Raw genomic sequence first — 18,436 nt, 5'->3', positions numbered from 1 at the left:
GAAACATGCATTAGGGGTACTGGTGAGGGGTAGTGGTGGTGAGGGTACTGGTGGTGAGGGGTAGTGGTAGTGACGGCGGGTAGTGGCGGGTGAGGGGTAGTATGGTGGAGGGGTAGTGGCAGGGAGGGGAGGTAGTGACGGCGGGAAGTGGCGATGAGGGGTAGGTGATGAGGGGGGTAGTGGTGGTGAGGGGTAGTGGTGGGGAGGGGTGGTGGTGTTGGTGGAGGAGGATTGGGTTGGGTTCAGTCGGGTCGGGCGGTTAACTAGAACATAAGAATGGAGGAAACTGCAGCGGGTCTATTGGCCCATACTGGACAGTCCCATTTACACCCAACCCCTATTGCTCATATATCCATCCAACCTATGTTTGAAGCTATCCAGCGTGTTCCAGTTAATGATGATGTTTGGTAACTTGTTCCACTCATCCACTACTCTATTTCCAAACCAATGTTTACCTATCTCGCGCCTAAATCTAAATTTGTCTAATTTGAAATATTGTTACGAATTCGTTCCTGGTTGGATAGTTGAGTACCTTTGTTATATCACCTTTGTTCAGCCCTGACTTCCAGTACACCTCGATCATATCGCCCCTCACTCTACGTCTCTCGAGGGAGTGCAGATTAAGATGCTTTAACCTGTCTCTCTACTCAAGGTTCCTAATGCCCGGGATTAGTCTTGTCATTCTCCTCTGAATTCTTTCTCGGGATTCTATATCCATTCTTTAGTACGGTGACCAGAACTGAACCCTTGTTTCGAGCAAATACACATTGTTGACTTAGTGAACGTGCGTGCGTAAAACTTTCACTTAACACATCAGTCTTTACACACACTGGTTTGGTCATTACCTGGACGGACTCTCACAATATGTGTAGTAAACACTGTACACCTGTAATAAACATATTGACCCCCTTGATGGTTGTCCTCCAGCTGGGTGTATCACCACCAGTCGTCACACTCCCTGGGGCAACACTTGTTGTTGTGGTTCATATTATTATTGTGGAGAGACACGAGCAGCACTCTGAGGTGGTCCTGGACGAGGCTAAAGTAACCAACGAGGTAAAGTATAGACGGTGAATATAACGAAGGTAAAGAACTGAGAGGCGGCTCATTCATAAGTCGTATAAGTGACCCCAGTTTATCGAGGAGGGTCAAGGTGTGTGGTGGTCACGAGGGAAGTTTATGATAGTGTTTACGTCAGGAATATCGGCAACACAACGAACAGAAAATAACAAAGAGAGAGAGAGTGTGTGTGGGGGGGGAGGGGGAGGAGGCTAAGAAGCATTACCCACTTTAATTCTGGTGTCCAACCAGGAGGAATATATGTAGACACGAGAACAGGAAGAAAATATGACGTTTATTGTATATTCTTTTGTGTGTACAGTACAATAGTTGTCTGGAGCTGAGGATAGTGTTGGAGTGTGGGTGAGATGAGAGACAGCATCAGGAGGAGAGATAAAGAAAGAGATAAAGATTTTGAGAATTTTAATGTTGGTGAGAAATTATAAACAAATAAAAATAAAAAAAACTGATATTTATAGAGTTAAGATTTTTACCTAACCTAACTTAACCTAACCTAACTTAACCTAACCTAACCTAACCTAACCTAACCTAACCTAACCTAACCTGTTAAGTAATAGTTATTGAAGAGTTTTTATTATAGATATGAGGATTATTTACATTAAGGGGGCCACAATTTCAAGTTATAATGGAACAGGTGTTTATATCAGGCGAGGTCAAGACGACAGGTACAGTACATGAAGTAATAACAACATAGGTGAGAAATAATCAACATAACCAAGACCTGAGGGAAATATTAATCCAAGAGACGAAAGAAGAAATCTCTATGAAGGAAATTGAATAAATTGAATGAAGTGAACCTTTATAGACGAACTGAAATACCTTCGAGAACTAGAAAATATATAATGAAATCATACTTCCGTGAGTTATTAAGGAAAAGTCAATCTGTCGTGAATCATCTGAGGTTTAATTCTTACTGTGTGTCTGAGATTGAATTAGAAAATTATATTCCTCCCGAAGTGATCATTAAGGTGAGTTTACTATCAGGTTTATTGGCCATTAGGAAGGAGTTTACTAAGGTGATAGAGAACAAACTATCCCCAATGATTACACTGGACACCTGAGACATCCCCAACCTCCATCACCACCACGGATAGATAGATGGATAGACAGATAGATAGATAGATAGATAAGGTACATTAACTCAACAAAATATTTTCCCTTTATAAAACTACATATATTTTGTTTACGGGTTTAATCACCTACTTTACACCGCCTTCACCAGCTAATGTTAATAAAATATAGATAATTAACAATGCATAATTAAAAGTTATTTACAAGTTACGCCCCTCATATTTTACGCCACCAGTTTGATATAGCGTTGTATGTATATATCCAACAGTGTGTCGTACTCAAGGGGGTTAAGTCATCGTACTCATGGAAGGTTAAGTCATCGTATTCATGGAAGGTGAAGTCATCGTACTCATGGAAGGTTAAGTCATCGTACTAAGGAAGGTTAAGTCATCGTACTCATGGAAGGTTAAGTCATCGTACTCATGGAAGTTGTCATGGTACTCAGGAAGGTTAAGTCATCGTACTCATGGAAGGTTAAGTCATCGTACTCATGGAAGTTAAGTCATCGTACTCAAAGTCATGGTATAATGATTAATGAGATATGTAATGCTTCAGTAATGCGTCTGTGTCATATAGTATCGTGTATAGCTAAATATGAACACACAATATTATTATTAGTAGTAGTAATAGCTATCCGTGCTCCAACACACAATTAATTTGAAACAACTGAGGTCAAAAAAATGGCGTACGCTGATGACCTTACAGGAGCAGGAAAAGTGGAGGACATCAAAAGTGGTGGGACTTGGTAACACGAGCCCACAAATAGGGTACCACCCAAACCCCAGCAAGTCCTTCCTCATTGTGAAGACAGAACATTATGAACGGGCAATGGAGGTGTTTGGCGGATGTGAGGTCAAAATATAGGATGGCCAAAGACACATAGGCGCAGTAACTGACACGACGGACTTCAAGACCGAGTACGTAACGGGAAAGGTGAATGAGTGGGCTAGGAAAATCCAAGCTCTGTCTGAGATTGCTAACACAGAGCCACATGCGGCTTTTGCGGCATTCACCCATGGAGTCAAGCATCGCCGGAACTACCTGATGCGCACTATCCCTGATATCGGACCCCTCCTCCACCCTCTGGAAGAAGCTATCAGCGTCAAGTTCATTCCCAAATTAGTGAAACACCGACTTAACCCCAGCAGAAAGAGCACTTCTTGCACTACCACCGAGACTGGGAGGAATGGGACTAACCAATCCAGAGGAGATTGCTGCCACGAACATCAAAACTCAGTTAAGCTCACGGCAACCTCACGGACCACATAATAGCTCAGAATGCAACAGGAGGATACCAGTGAAGTAATCAAGATTCGAAGGTCCATTACGACAGAACGACAGCACGGCCAAAGTGATAAGCTGTAACAACTGCTGCTGCAAGTACCAGAGAATTTGAAAAAAAGTAACTATAGCGCAGGAGTGCGCCTCGAAATGGTTAACTACGTTACCGATAAGGGCAAATGGTTTCAGTTTTAATAAACAAGAATTTACAGATGCCAATGCTCTAAGGTACGGTAAGCCAGTGGAAGGTTGCACCTCCCAATGCGTGTGTGGCTCTTCCTATGACGTCGATAACGGCATGATGTGCAAGAAAGGGGCTTTCATATGCATGAGGCATGACGAGTGATCTCGCAGCAAATATGTTGAAGGAAATCTGCCGCGATGTCATGATAGAACCGACCTCCTTCCATTGGACGATGAGATCTTCCAACATAGGACTTCAAACACATCCAACGAAGCCCGTGTTGACGTCAGTGCTCAAGGATTCTGGACGCAGGGACAGCGAGCCGCCTTCGACATCAGGATTTTATCCCATGGCCGCATGTCACCGTAACTTAGCCTCGATGCTGCACAGGAGGAACGAGAACGACAAGATAAGGGCATACGGGAGAATTCAGAACATTGATCAAGGCAGCTTCACTCTCTAGTATTCACAACCTCTGGTGGATGGGACCAAGTGCAAGATGTTTCTACGCCAGACTCGCGGAGGGATCTCCGAACAGAAGCAGCAGCCCAGAAGTTATGTTACAGCCTGGATGAGATGTCGACTGTCCTTCTCCTTCGGTCGGCTTTGCTCTGCCTGAGGGAACGAAAGCTTGCTCCAAAGCCGACAACAGCTGCAGCAGATATTGACTACGAGGCTACAGTCACTGAATGCCACATAGACCTGAGGCTCAACTAATTCAACCAGCTAGGATAGCTACTTTGTATTAGGATACTTAATATTAAAGTAATAAATGGTGGCGAAGGTGGCTATTGGGGAGGCTGGAGGCCACTTAAAAAAAGTAGTAGTAGTAGGATGTTTTGTATTGTTGTTTTGTTGATGTTGTTGTTGTTGTTTATGTTGTTTTGTTGTTGTTTGGTTTGTGTTGTTACTGTTGCTGTTTTTGTTACTATATTGTTGCTGTTTTGTTGTTTTGATGTTTTTGTTTTTTGTTGTTGTGTTAGAAAAAACATCTTTTATGGGGAAATCACAAACTATATTATTTACAATCATTTCTTCATCCAATATTCTCACAAATTTCCATTAAATGTCAAACTGTTATATGTTCTATATTTCGTCGGTCAGATACTGTATGTTCCCGTCCTGCAAAAATGGTGAGAGAAACTAGAATTTTCTCAGTGATATCATTTCATTAACAATACCTGTAAAACTATGGAACACGGTGTTAGGTTAGGTTAGGTTAGGTAGTTAGGTCAGGTTAGTTAGGTTAGGTTAGGTTAGGTTAGTTAGGTTGGGTTAGGTTAGTTAAGGTTGGTTAGGTTAGGTTGGGTTGCTGTTGGAGGACCTGGGTTATTAGTAGTAGTGTAGTGGTAGTAGTCTAGTAGTAATACAGAGGTGTCCATAATATACCCTAAAACAGCAGTAGACCGTGCTTGAATCAGAGTAATCATTTATGGACACCCTGTAGTTAATACTTGCTGATGACTTGATCTCTCTCTCTCTCTCTCTCTCAGTACAGTATCATTGACGTAGGACAATATACAAGAGAGGTTGACGGACGATGACAACCCCTTTGTTTTCCTCTGTTGGCCAGTCAGGTACTGTGGTGGCTTATCCGGAGTACATTATATACTAGTGTGTGTCTGGGGTAACTTCCCTCTTCCGAAGTACAGTACACAATTCTGTTAATCTTCTCTGATTCTACTGTATATCCTTTGTGGCTGAACCATCCTTTTTTTGAACTAGTTAACGAGTGTTTTCGTAAACAGCTGCCTCTATGTTTCTGTAGGAGTAGTCACTGCATATTACTGTCCATAAGATAGAGTTTGCCCGATATAATTTAATAAACTCCGTCCACAAGGCTTTCATTTCGAGTTAGGTTTAGGTTAGGTTAGGTTAGGTTGTCATCATCACAGGAGCGGGTCACAGAGTAGCCGACTTACCCCTCACCGAGCAGGCCACGCCACAACGAAGCCAAGCGAACTGCAGACCAAGATTTTATGTCTTCCCATTAAGCCTTCAGTTCAGTTCGTTAGCCAAGCCTTCAGTTCAAACTCTCCCCACTCGCTGTTGGAACTTATTGACAGGCTGAACTCATCGTGTCTCTAACGCTTTGTTTACTCTAATCCTGCCTCAAGAAGGGTCCCAGGGGATATTGGTTTCGTCTTAAGAGTCTGTGTAATAAAACGATAGTAACTTTAATACCGATGAAGTTAGTAATTGTAATGACCGCTGTCTACTGAATAACTTAATATATTTCGGGTCAAGGTCATTAAGATGTTATGGAACTTCCTTTAGACTAAATCTCGAAAATTGATAGACCGAATAAGTTTAAATTTGGTCTGAGGATTGGGTGGGGGGGGGAGACAAGATCAGTCCAACTACGAATGTGAGGTTGATTACATTATCTGTACTTGATTGAAAATGATTTTCTTCTGAGATTGGTTGATTGAGTTTTATGGCTGGTATGACGTCATCGATAGCTATATGACGTCAGAAACGGCCGTCAAAATGGTCTAGTGTGAACCAGTTTTTACTTTTATAACACAACGGCTCCCACACGTCTGAACTACACAAGGCCCCACACGTCTGAACTACACAGGGCCCCCACACGTCTGAACTACATAGGGCCCCACACGTCTGAACTACACAGGGCCCCCACACGTCTGAACTACACAGGCCCCACACGCCTGAACTACACAGGGCCCCACACGTCTGAACCACACACAGGCCCCACACGTCTGAACTACACAGGGCCTCCACTCTTCTGAACTACACAGGGCCCCCACACGTCTTTACTACACAGGCCCCACACGTCTGAACTACACAGGGCCCCACACGTCTGAACCACACAGGCCCCCACACGTCTGAACCACACAGGCCCCCAAACGTCTGAACTACATAGGGCCCCACACGTCTGAACTACACATGGTCCCACACGTCTGAACCACACAGGCCCCCACACGTCTGAACCACACAGGCCCCACACGTCTGAACTACACAGGGCCCCCACACGTCTGAACCATAGGGCCCCACACGTCTGAACTACACGGGCCCCCACACGTCTGAACTACACAGGCTCCCACACGTCTGAACCACACAGGGCCCCCACACGTCTGAACTACACAGGGCCCCCACACGTCTGAACTACATAGGCCCCACACGTCTGAACTACACAGGTCCCCACGTCTGAATTCACACAGGCCCCACACGTCTGAACTACACAGGGCCCCACACGTCTGAACTACACAGGGCCCCACACGTCTGAACCACACAGGGCCCCACACGTCTGAACTACACAGGGCCCACACGTCTTTACTACACAGGGCCCCACACGTCTGAACTACACAGGGGCCCCACACGTCTGAACCACACAGGCCCCACACGTCTGAACCACACAGGGCCCCACACGTCTGAACCACACAGGGCCCCACACGTCTGAACTACACAGGCCCCACACGTCTGGATTATACAGGGCCCCACACGTCTGAGTCTTGTGCTCATTACGACAGAGTGGAATAGATACACTTAATATTATTCCATATGAAAATTATATTATTTCGACAAATTAATTATATGGAAATTGGGAAGAAAAAAAAAGATGATCTGATGAGTTTATGTTATTATACTTATTTCAAATTTATTATTATTATTATTATATTATATATTATTATTATTATTATTATTATTATTATTATTATTATTTATTATTATTATTATTATTATCTTCATTTTCTGACATCTATTTTTTTTTTACCTGTCATATTCACATCTTCACCCCAGCCTCCCACCTGTGTCATGTTCACTCCAGCCTCCCACCTGTGTCATGTTCACCCCATCCTCCCACCTGTCATAACTACCACGCCTAAGATACTCAAGTAAACCTAACGTAACCTAACCTAATCTCTACCATGTATCTTGACTTTTCCTGTGAGGGCGGACATGTCTTCTGTAAATTGAAAGATATACAGTCATTTAAACCCCAAAATATAGACGACCCAGTAGAAAAAGAGCTTCGTGTTTGTCCTGTGTTTTTATTGGACACATTCACGTGATTGTGGCCGTGTTATGGTCCCAAGAGATGGCACCAGTTAGGTTAATAACATCAGTGGTTAGATGTGAAGGAAGACGTAAATCTCTGTGTGTGTTCCCTCTAAAACCTTCTGTCATAAGCCTGTGTGACTTACAAGGAAAATTAACTGGAAAATAGTAAAAAAAAATAATCATTGGTTGTTATGTGAAGGCTAATACTCGTCAAGATGGTGATATTTACTTTTACTTTCTTCACTAATCTTCTTAACCAACTTTCACTATGTCCACAGGTGACTATAGATAATTATATTACACTGTCATGACCTAATTACCTGTCCTTGTGTTCACAGGTAAGTGACTGTCGCTGTTGTTAAGCGTCTCCACACAGTAATGGTGTTGCCGGGACCACCTGGTGAGTAATGTTCACTACACCCTCCCACCTGTGCCATGTTCACCCTAGCCTCCCACCTGTGTCATGTTCATCCCAGTCTCCCACCTGTGTCATGTTCACCCCAGCCTCCCACCTGTGTCATGTTCACCCCAGCCTCCCACCTGTGTCATGTTCACCCCAGCCTCCCACTTGTGCCATGTTCACCCCATCCTCCCACCTGTGCCATGTTCATCCCAGTCTCCCACCTGTGTCATGTTCATCCCATCCTCCCACTTCATGTTCACCCCAGCCTCCCACCTGTGTCATGTTCACCCCAGCCTCCCACCTGTGTCATGTTCATCCCAGTCTCCCACCTGTGTCATGTTCACCCCAGCCTCCCACCTGTGTCATGTTCACCCCAGCCTCCCACCTGTGTCATAAGTACCACTATCCATTTGGCACTCAAGGTGTTAGAGGTCGTGTCAGAAGTCTGTGTTACCAGGTAAGTCAGTTTTCCCTGTTGTGTATTAACTTGTATTAGTCTGTGTCGTAAACAAAGGTACGTAAAAGGAATTATTCTTATTGTTTGAGTTGATAAGTGATATACAATATATATCCTGGCATCTCAGATATACTAAGTTAGACATATATGTATATTCTTGTATTCATTTTAAAGGTAGTTGCGTATTTCTTGTGTGTTTTATTAGAGTTGGAAATGTGTCTTTCAAAACAGACTGAAGTCCTATGGGTGTTGGGGATAAAAGACGAGATCGTGTTATGTTATCTCGCGGTAGTGGTAGAACAGGATCCTTACCGCCGTAACACTGGGAGGAAGGAGAGGACATTAGGTTTAATTGTAGCATTAGTAGAACACCATTATGCTGCCTCTTTTGTGAAATTCTTTATCGTAACTCGGTGTTAGTGGAGGGCGAGAGTGACCTTTTGTCTTGATTTTATGCTCCATTAAAATGCCATAATGTTTAACGTTGAATTGTTGAACATTTTAACCGGGGCATTTATATGAAAGTCGGTGATATTTACGTGTGGGTTATAAGTTGTGAGGTGAGGCACTTTATGACGCCGGGTTAAAACTGTGAGATAGTATCAAGGATTTGGAAATGTTCTCACGAAGTCGAGATTATATACGTTGATCTTTTATTAGCGGTGTATCTGAGAGTCTTACCTAAATAAACCTTAAGAATTTTCGATCAATTTTAAGAAGAATTTTCGATAAAATAGTAAACCATTAACAGTAAATAAAAAAATACTTTGAAATTTCGTTAACAAGTATTAAAGTTTGGCCGGGTTACATGAATCCCAGTGTTAATGGGTCCTGTCTCTACTGGGTCCTGTGTCTCACTGGGTCCTGTGTCTCTACTGGGTCCTGTGTCTATACTGGGTCCTGCTCTCTACTGGGTCCTGTCTCTACTGGGTCCTGTGTCTCTACTGGGTCCCAGGTTCCCTACTGGGTCCTGTGTCTCACTGGGTCCTGTGTTCCCACTGGGTCCCAGGTTCTACTGGGTCCTGTGTCTCTCACTGGGTCCCATGTTCTACTGGGTCCTGTGTCTCTACTGGGTCCTGTCTCCCTACTGGGTCCCAGTGTTCTTACTGGGTCCTGCGTCTCTACTGGGTCCTGTGTCTCTACTGGATCCTGTGTCTCTACTGTCCTGTGTTCCTACTGATCCTGTGTCTCTACTGGATCCTGTGTTCTACTGGATCCTGTGTCTCTACTGGGTCCTGTGTCTCTACTGGGTCCCATGTCTCTACTGGGTCCTGTGTCTCTACTGGGTCCTGTGTCTCTACTGGGTCCTGTGTGTCTACTGGGTCCTGTGTCTCTACTGGGTCCTGTCTCTCACGATCCTGTGTCTCTACTGGGTCTGTGTCTCTGACTGGGTCCTGTGTGTCTCACGGTCCTGTGTCTCTACTGGGTCCTGTGTCTCTACTGGATCCTGTGTCTCTACTGGGTCTGTGTCTCTACTGGTCCTGTGTCTCTGACTGGGTCCTGTGTCTCTACTGGGTCCTGTGTCTCTACTGGGTCCTGTGTCTCTACTGGGTCTGTGTCTCTGCTGGTCTGTCTCTCCTGCGGTCCTGTGTCTCTGGTCTGTCTCTCTACTGGATCCTGTGTGTCTCTACTGGGTCCTGTCTCTCTCTGGGTCCTGTTGCCTCTGCTGGTCCTGTGTCTCTACTGGATCCTGTGTCTCTGCTGGATCCTGTCTCTCTACTTGATCCTGTGTCTCTACTGGATCCTGTCTCTCTACTGGATCCTGTGTCTCTGCTTGATCTGTGTCTCTACTGGATCTGTGTCTCTACTGGATCCTGTGTCTCTACTGGATCCTGTCTCTCTGCGCGATCTTATACTGGATCTTCTGTGTCTCTCACAGGTCTGTGTCTCTGCTGGATCCTGTGTCTCTAGGTCTGGCCAATATCTGGGTCAATCTCTCCCGGTCCATATGCTACCAGATCCTGTCTCTCGCCCGGTCATGACATGCTCTGCTGGTCCTGTGTCTCTGCTGGATCCTTATTCTCTGCTGGATCCTGTGCTCTACTGCTTGTCACTACTGTGTGCTCTTGCGTCTGTGTCTCTACTGGTCACCAATATACTGCTGGATCTGTCTCTACTGGATCTGTGTTTCTGGATCCTGTGTCTCTACTGGATCTGTGTGCTCTGCTGGATCTGCATATATACTGGTCCTGTCTCTACTGGATCCTGTGTCTCTACTGGATCCACTGTCTCTGCTGGATCTGTGTCTCTGCTGGATCATATTCTGCAGGTTACTCATTCTCTGCGGGTCTCTATCTTGAGTCTTTCTCTACTGGATCCATGTCTACTGCTGACGCTATGCTCACGGGTCTGTCTCTACTGGGTCCTGTGCCACTGCGGATCCGCATCTGCTGGTCGCAATGCTCTGACAGGTCCAATCCTCCACGGTCGCATATCTTACTGCGGTCGCATGCTGGGTCAATGCTCTCTGGGTCCAATGTTATCTACTGGGTCGCAATGCTGCTGGGTCACCATGATATACTCGGGTCTGCTATCTGCACGGGTCTGTGTCTCTGCTGGGTCGCAATGATATACCGGGTCCAATGTCTGCTGGGTCCAGTGTTCTACTGCGGATCCTGTCTCTCTGCACGGGTCCAATCATCTACTGCTGGGTCTGGCCAATCTACTGCACAGATCTGTGTCTCACTGGGTCACCAATATATACTGCCAGGTGCTATCTACTGGGTCTGTGTCTCTACTGGGTCCTGTGTCTCTGGGTCTGTGTCTCCTGCTGGATCCTATGCCACTGGATCCTGTGTCCTACTGCAGATCCTGTGTCTCCTGCAGATCTGTGTCTCTCTGGATACCTGTGTCTCTGGGTCCCAGTGCTCTACTGGGTCCTGTCTCCTGCGTCCCTATATACTCTCACTGGTACTGTGTCTCTGCTAGAGTCCTGTCTCTCTACTGGGAGCCTGTGTGTCTCTGGGTCTGTGTATATATGCCTCCTGCTGGATCCTCTTACCCAGGTGCATATACTGGGTCACCAATGCACAGGTCCCAGCCCAATATCTACTGGGTCTGTATGCTCTGGATTCCCAGTCTCTCTGGATCCTGTGTCTCTACTGGGTCTGTCTCACTGGATCCTGTCTCTCTCACTGGAGTCTGTCTCTCTGCTGGATCCTGATGCTCTCTGGATCCTGTGTCTCTACTGGATCACCTGCATGCTCTACTGATCCTGTGTCTCTACTGGATCATATGTCTCTAGATCCTGTGTCTCTACCAGGTCTGTGTCTCTGCACCAGGTCTGTCTCTGGGTCCTGTCTCTGGTCTGTGTCTCTGCTTGATCTGTGTCTCTACTGGTCCCTGTGTCTCTGGATCACCAATATACCACTGGTCCTGTGTATCTACTGGGTCACCAATGCTCTGCACAGGTCCAATATACTCTACTGGGTGCAATATATACTGCTGGATCCTGTCTCTCTACTTGATCTGTGTCTCTACTGGGTCATCCTATGCTCTACTGGGTCCTGTGTCTCTACTGGATCCTGTGTCTCTACTGGATCCTGTCTCTCCTGCTAGGTCCTGTGTCTCTACTGGGTCTGTGTCTCTGGTCCTGTGTCTCTCTACTTGATCCTGTGTCTCTACTGGGTCCTGTGTCTCTACTGGATCCTGTGTCTCTACTGGGTCCTGTGTCTCTACTGGGTCCTGTCTCTCTACTGGATCCTGTGTCTCTGCACAGGTCCTGTGTCTCTACTGGATCCTGTGTCTCTACTAGGTCCTGTGTCTCTACTGGGTCCTGTGTCTCTGCGATCCTGTACTCTGCTGGATCCTGTGTCTCTGCACTGGATCCTGTCTCTCTACTGGGTCCTGTGTCTCTACTGGGTCTGTCTCTACTGGATCCTGTGTCTCTGTGGATCCTGTGTCTCTACTGGATCCTGTGTCTCTACTGGATCCTGTCTCCTGCTTGATCTGTGTCTCTGGATCCCACCATGCTGGATCTGTGTGTCTCTGACTGGATCGCAATCTCTCTACTGGATCCTGTGTCTCTGCTGGATCCTGTCTCTCTACTTGATCCTGTGTCTCTGCAGATCCTGTGTCTCTGCAGGTCTGTGTGCTCTGCACAGGTCCTGTCTCTCTGCTGGATCCTGTGTCTCTACTGGATCCTGTCTCTACTTGATCCTGTGTCTCTGGTCTGTGTCTCTACTGGATCCTGTGTCTCTGCTGGATCTCCTGTCTCTCCTGCTGGATCCTGTGTGTCTCTGGATCCTGTGTCTCTACTGGATCCTGTGTCTCTGCTGGATCCTGTGTCTCTACTGGGCCTGTGTCTCTGCAGGTCCAATATCTCTGCTGGTTACTATACCACCAGGTCTGTGTGCTGGGTCCAGCCTCTACTGGGTCCTGTCTCTGCAGGATCCCTGTCTCTACTGGATCCTGTGTCTCTGCTGGTCCTGTCTCTACTGGATCCTGTCTCTACTGGGTCCTGTGTCTCTACTGGATCCTGTGTCTCTACTGGATCCTGTCTCTCTACTGGATCCTGTGTCTCTACTGGATCCTGTGTCTCTACTGGGTCTGTCTCTCTACTGGATCCTGTGTCTCTACTGGATCCTGTGTCTCCTACACAGGTCCTGTGTACCTACTGGATCCTGTCTCTCTACTGGATCCTGTCTCTACTGGATCTGTGTCTCTACTGGGTCTGTCTCTCTGCACAGGTCTGCGTCTCTGGTCGCAATATACTCTCTGCTGGGTCTGTGTCTCTGCTGGATCCCAATGTCTCTGGGTCCTGCGTCTGCAGGTCCGCAATGCTCTACTGGGTCACCCAGTATACTGGGTCCTGTCTCTGCCGGTGCATCTCTGCAGATCCTGGCCTCTACTGGGTCCTGTGTCTCTGGGTCTGTGTCTACTGGATCCTGTGTCTCTACTGGGTCCTGTGTCTCTACTGGGTCTGTCTCTCTACTGGATCCTGTGTCTCTACTGGGTCTGTCTCTACTGGGTCCTGTGTCTGCTGGGTCCTGTGTCTCTGCTGGATCCTGGATCCTGTGTCTCTGCTGGATCCTGTGTCTCTACTGGGTCTGTGTCTCTGCTGGATCCTGTCTCTCTGCTGGGTCCTGTGTCTCTGCTGGATCCTGTGTCTCTGCTGGGTCCTGTGTCTCTGCTGGGTCCTGTGTCTCTGCTGGATCCTGTGTCTGCACAGGTCCTGTGTCTCTGCTGGGTCCTGTGTCTCTGCTGGATCCTGTGTCTCTACTGGGTCCTGTGTCTCTACTGGGTCCTGTCTACTGGATCCAGTATATACTGGATCCCAATGTCTCTGGGTCTATCTTACTGCTGGATCCATTCTACTGGGTCTATCTGGGTCGCAATATACTCTGGATCCTGTGTCTATACTGGGTCTGTGTCTCTACTGGATCCTGTGTCTCTACTGGATCACCAATATACTGGGTCCTGGAATGCCTCACCAGGTCTGTGTCTCTGGATCCTGTGTCTCTACTGGGTCCTGTGTCTCTACTGGATCACTGTATCTCTACTGGGTCCTGGCCAATGCTCTGGGTCCTGTGTCTCTGACTGGATCCTGTGTCTCTGACCTGTGACGGTCCTGTGTCTCTGCAGATTACCGTGTCTACTGGATCCTGTGTCTCTGCTGGATCCTGTCTCTACTGTGTGCTATACTGGGTCTGTGTCTCTGGGTCCATGTGCTCTGCTGGGTCTGCCCAATGCCTGGGTCTGTTCTCTACTGGGTCTGTGTTCTCTGCGGTCATATACTCTGGATCCTGTGTCTCTACTGGTCCTGTGTCTCTCTGGGTCTGTTCTCTGCACTGGTCTGTGTCTCTACAGGTCTGTGTTACTGGATCCTGTCTATCCTGATCCTGTGTGTCTCTACTGGTCCTGTGTCTCTGGGTCTGTGTCACGGGTCTGTGTCTCTACTGGATCCCAATATGCTCTACTGGATCTGTGTCTCTGCTGGGTCTGTGTCTCTGCAGACCGTCTCCTCTACTGGATCCTGTGTCTCTGCAGGTCCTGTGTCTCTGGATCCTGTGTCTCTACTGGGTCCTGTGTCTCTACCCTGGTCCGTGTCTCTGCAGGTCTGTGTCTCTACTGGGTCATGTGTCTCTACTGGGTCTGTGTCTCTACTGGATCCTGTGTCTCTGCTGGATCTGTCTCTCTCTGGATCCTGTGTCTCTACTGGGTCCTGTGTCTCTGCTGGATCTGTGTCTCTACTGGATCCTGTCTCTCACTGGGTCCTGTGTCCCACTGGATCCCGTCTCACTGGGTCCTGTGTCTCTCACTGGATCCTGTCTCCCACTGGGTCCTGTGTCTCTACTGGATCCTGTGTCTCTACTGGGTCCTGTGTCCCACTGATCCTGTCTCTACTGGGTCCTGTGTTCTCACTGGGTCCTGTGTCTCCCCACTGATCCCGTCTCTCTGGGTCCTGTCTCTCACTGGGTCCTGTCTCACTGGATCCTGTGTCTCTACTGGGTCCTGTCTCCCCACTGGTCCTGTCTCATCGTCCCGTCTCTACTGATCCTGTGTCTCTACTGGGTCCTCAGGTTCTACACGGATCCTGTGCCCCACTGGGTCCTGTGTCTCACTGATCCTCAGGTCCTCACTGACCTGTGTCTCTACTGGATCCCTGTGTCCTACTGGGTCCCTGTGTCTCCACTGGATCCTGTGTCTCCACTGGATCCTGCGTCCTCACTGGATCCTGTGTCTCACTGGGTCCCAGGTCTCTCACTGGATCCTGGGTGTCCTACTGGATCCTGTGTCCCCCACTGGATCCTGTGTCTCTCACTGGGTCCTGTGTCTCTCACTGGATCCTGTGTCTCCACTGGGTCCTGTGTCTCACTGGATCCTGTGTCTCACTGGGTCCTGTCTCTCTCACTTGGGTCCTGGTCTCCACTGATCCTGTGTCTCACTGGGTCCTGTCTCATCAGTCCTGTCTCTCATCAGTCCTGTGTCTCTCACTGATCCCAGTCTCCCCACTGGATCCCAGTCCCCACTGGGTCCCGTGTCCCCACTGGGTCCCTGTGTCCACTGGATCCCTGTGTCCCCACTGATCCCACCCCCACTGATCCTGGTCCCCTCACTGGGTCCCAGGTCCCCACTGGTCCCTCTGTCCCCACTGGGTCCTGTCTCCACTGGGTCCCGTGTCCCCCACTGGTCCCAAGTCCTCCACTGGGTCCTGTGTCTCACTGATCCCTGTCTCCACTGATCCCGTCTCTACTCTGGTCCTGTGTCCCCACTGGGTCCTGTCCCTCATCAACCCGTGTCCCCACTGGGTCCTGTCTCCACTGGATCCTGTGTCTCTACTGGATCCTGTCTCACTGGGTCCTGTGTCTCTACGATCCTGTCCCCACTCTGATCCCGTCTCTCACTTCAACTGTCCCACTGGGTCCCCGGGCCCCACTGTCCTGTGTCCCCACTTGATCCTGTCTTCACTGGGTCCTGTCCCCCACTGGTCCTGTGTCTCCACTGGGTCCCAGTCTCTCACGGGTCCCAACCCCCACTGGGTCCTGTGTCTCCACTGGATCCTGTCTCTCTCACTGGGTCCTGTCCCCATCATCCTGTGTCTCACTGGTCCCTGCCCTCACTGGATCCCTGTGTCTCTCACTGATCCTCAGGTCTCACTGATCCTGTGTCTCACTGGTCCTGTGCCCCACTGGTCCTGTTCCTACTGGGTCTCCTGTGTCTCTCACTGGGTCCTGTGTCCTCTACTGGGTCCCATGTCTCACTGGTCCTGTGTCTCTACTGATCCTGTGTCCCCACTTCCCTGTGTCTCACTGGGTCCCTGTGTCTCTACTGGTCCCAGGTCTCTCACTGGATCCCAGGTTCCCCACTGGGTCCCCTGCCCCCACTGATCCTGTGTCTCTATCGGGTCCTGTCTCTCTACTGGGTCCCTGTGTCTCTACTGGATCCTGTGTCTCTCTGGGTCCCAGGTCTCTACTGATCCCAGTGTCTCTACTGGATCCTGTGTCTCTACTGGATCCCAGCCCTCACTGGATCCTGTGTCTCACTGGATCCCGTGTCTCTCACTGGGTCCTGTGTCTCACTGATCCTGTGTCCCCACTGGGTCCTGTGTCTCACTGGGTCCCAGTCTCTCACTGTCCTGTGTCTCCCCACTGGATCCTGTGTCTCACTGGGTCCCAGTCTCACTGGGTCCCAGGTCTCTCACTGATCCTGTGTCTCACTGGGTCCTGCGTCTCCCACTGATCCTGTGTCTCTACTGATCCCGTGTCTCTCACTGGATCCCGTGTCCACTGGATCCTGCGTCTCACTGGATCCTGCCCCTCACTACTGGATCCTGTGTCTCTCACTGGATCCTGTGTCCCCACTGGATCCTGTGTCTCCACTGGATCCTGTGTCTCACTGGGTCCTGTGTCCCCACTGGATCCTGTGTCCCCACTGGGTCCCTGTGTCCCCCACTGGGTCCCCAGTGTCCCCACTGGGTCCCAGGTCCCCACTGATCCTGTGTCCCCACTGGGTCCCAGTCCCCACTGGGTCCCGTCTCACTGGTCCCAGGTCTCCACTGGATCCCGTGTCCCACTGGGTCCCCGGTCCCCCACTGGATCCCTGTGTCCCCACCGATCCCTGGTCCCACTGGACCCTGTGTCCCCCACTGATCCTGTGTCCCACTCGGATCCCTGTGTCTCTCACTGGGTCCCTGTGTCTCCCCACTGATCCCAGGTCTCACTGGGTCCTGTGTCCCTCACTCGGTCCCTCTGGTCCTCACTGGGTCCCTGTGTCTCACTGATCCCGTGTCTCACTGGATCCTGTGTCTCATCTCTGATCCTGTGTCTCACCAGTCCTGTCTCTACTGGATCCTGTGTCCCCACTTCATCCTGTGTCTCCCTACTCTGGGTCCCGTGTCTCCCCACTGGGTCCTGTGTCTCCCCACTGTCCCAGGTTCCTCCACTGGGTCCCTGTGTCTCACTGGGTCCCAGTCCCCTACTGGGTCCTGTGTCTCACTGAGTCCTGTGTCTCACTGGTCCCAAGGTCTCACTGGGTCCCTGCGTCTCCACTGGGTCCTGCGTCTCCACTGTCCTGTCTCTCACTGGGTCCTGGTCTCTACTGGGTCCCAGGCCTCACTGGGTCCTGTGCTCTACTGGATCCCTGTGTCTCTACTGGGTCCTGTGTCTCTACTGGGTCCTGTGTCTCTACTGATCCTGTGTCTCACTGTCCTGCGTCTCTACTGGGTCCCAGGTTCCCCACTGGGTCCCTGTGTCTCCACTGGTCCTGTGTCTCTCACTGGATCCTGTGTCCTCACTGGGTCCCAGGTCTCCACTGGATCCTGTGTCTCACTGGGTCCTGTGTCTCCACTGGGTCCCTGTCCCCTACTGGGTCCTGTGTCCCCCACTGGGTCCCGTCCCCATCTGACCTGTGTCCCACTGGTCCTGTGTCTCTACTGGGTCCTGTGTCCCCACTGGATCCCGTGTCCCCACTCAAACCTGTGTCTCCACTGGGTCCTGTGTCTCTCACTGGTCCTGTGTCTCTCACTGGTCCCTGTGTCTCCCCACTGTCCTGTGTCTCTCACTGATCCCGTGTCTCTACTGGGTCCTGTGTCTCACTGGGTCCTGTTCTACTGTCCCGTCTCTACTGTCCTGTGTCTCTACTGGGTCCTGTGTCTCTACTGTCCTGTGTCTCTACTGGGTCCTGTGTCTCTACTGTCCTGTGTCCCACTGGGTCCCAGTCTCACTGATCCTGTGTCTCCACTGGGTCCCTGTGTCCCCATACCTGTGTCTCTACTGGGTCCTGTGTCCCACTGGTCCTGTGTCTCACTGGGTCCCTGTGTCCCACTGATCCTGTGTCTCATCAGTCCTGTCTCACTGGGTCCCGTGTCTCACTGGGTCCTGTGTCCCCACTGGTCCTGTGTCTCCACTGGATCCTGTGTCTCTACTGGGTCCTGTGTCTCTCACTGGGTCCTGTGTCCCACTGGATCCTGTGTGTCTCACTGGGTCCCTGTGTCTCT

The 18,436-nt window shown here is 49.4% G+C and overlaps 1 protein-coding gene across 1 annotated transcript; it reads right to left on the bottom strand.

Moving 5' to 3' along the window:
• Positions 1-6,591: 6,591 nt before the first annotated feature.
• Positions 6,592-8,216, bottom strand: LOC121854475. Its single transcript, XM_042349150.1, has 3 exons — positions 8,180-8,216; positions 7,506-7,544; positions 6,592-6,983 (listed from the first exon to the last, which is right to left on the bottom strand). The coding sequence occupies exons 1-3, from the start codon at positions 8,214-8,216 to the stop codon at positions 6,592-6,594; spliced, it is 468 nt and encodes a 155-aa protein (XP_042205084.1).
• Between the last annotated feature and the right edge of the window lie 10,220 nt (positions 8,217-18,436).

Source organism: Homarus americanus, unplaced genomic scaffold, assembly GCF_018991925.1.
Source record: "Homarus americanus isolate GMGI-L3 unplaced genomic scaffold, GMGI_Hamer_2.0 scaffold53225, whole genome shotgun sequence".
NCBI classification, from domain to species: Eukaryota; Metazoa; Arthropoda; class Malacostraca; order Decapoda; family Nephropidae; genus Homarus; species Homarus americanus.
Note: the sequence above shows the minus strand (reverse complement) of the source record. Positions and strands in the feature narration are given on the sequence as shown.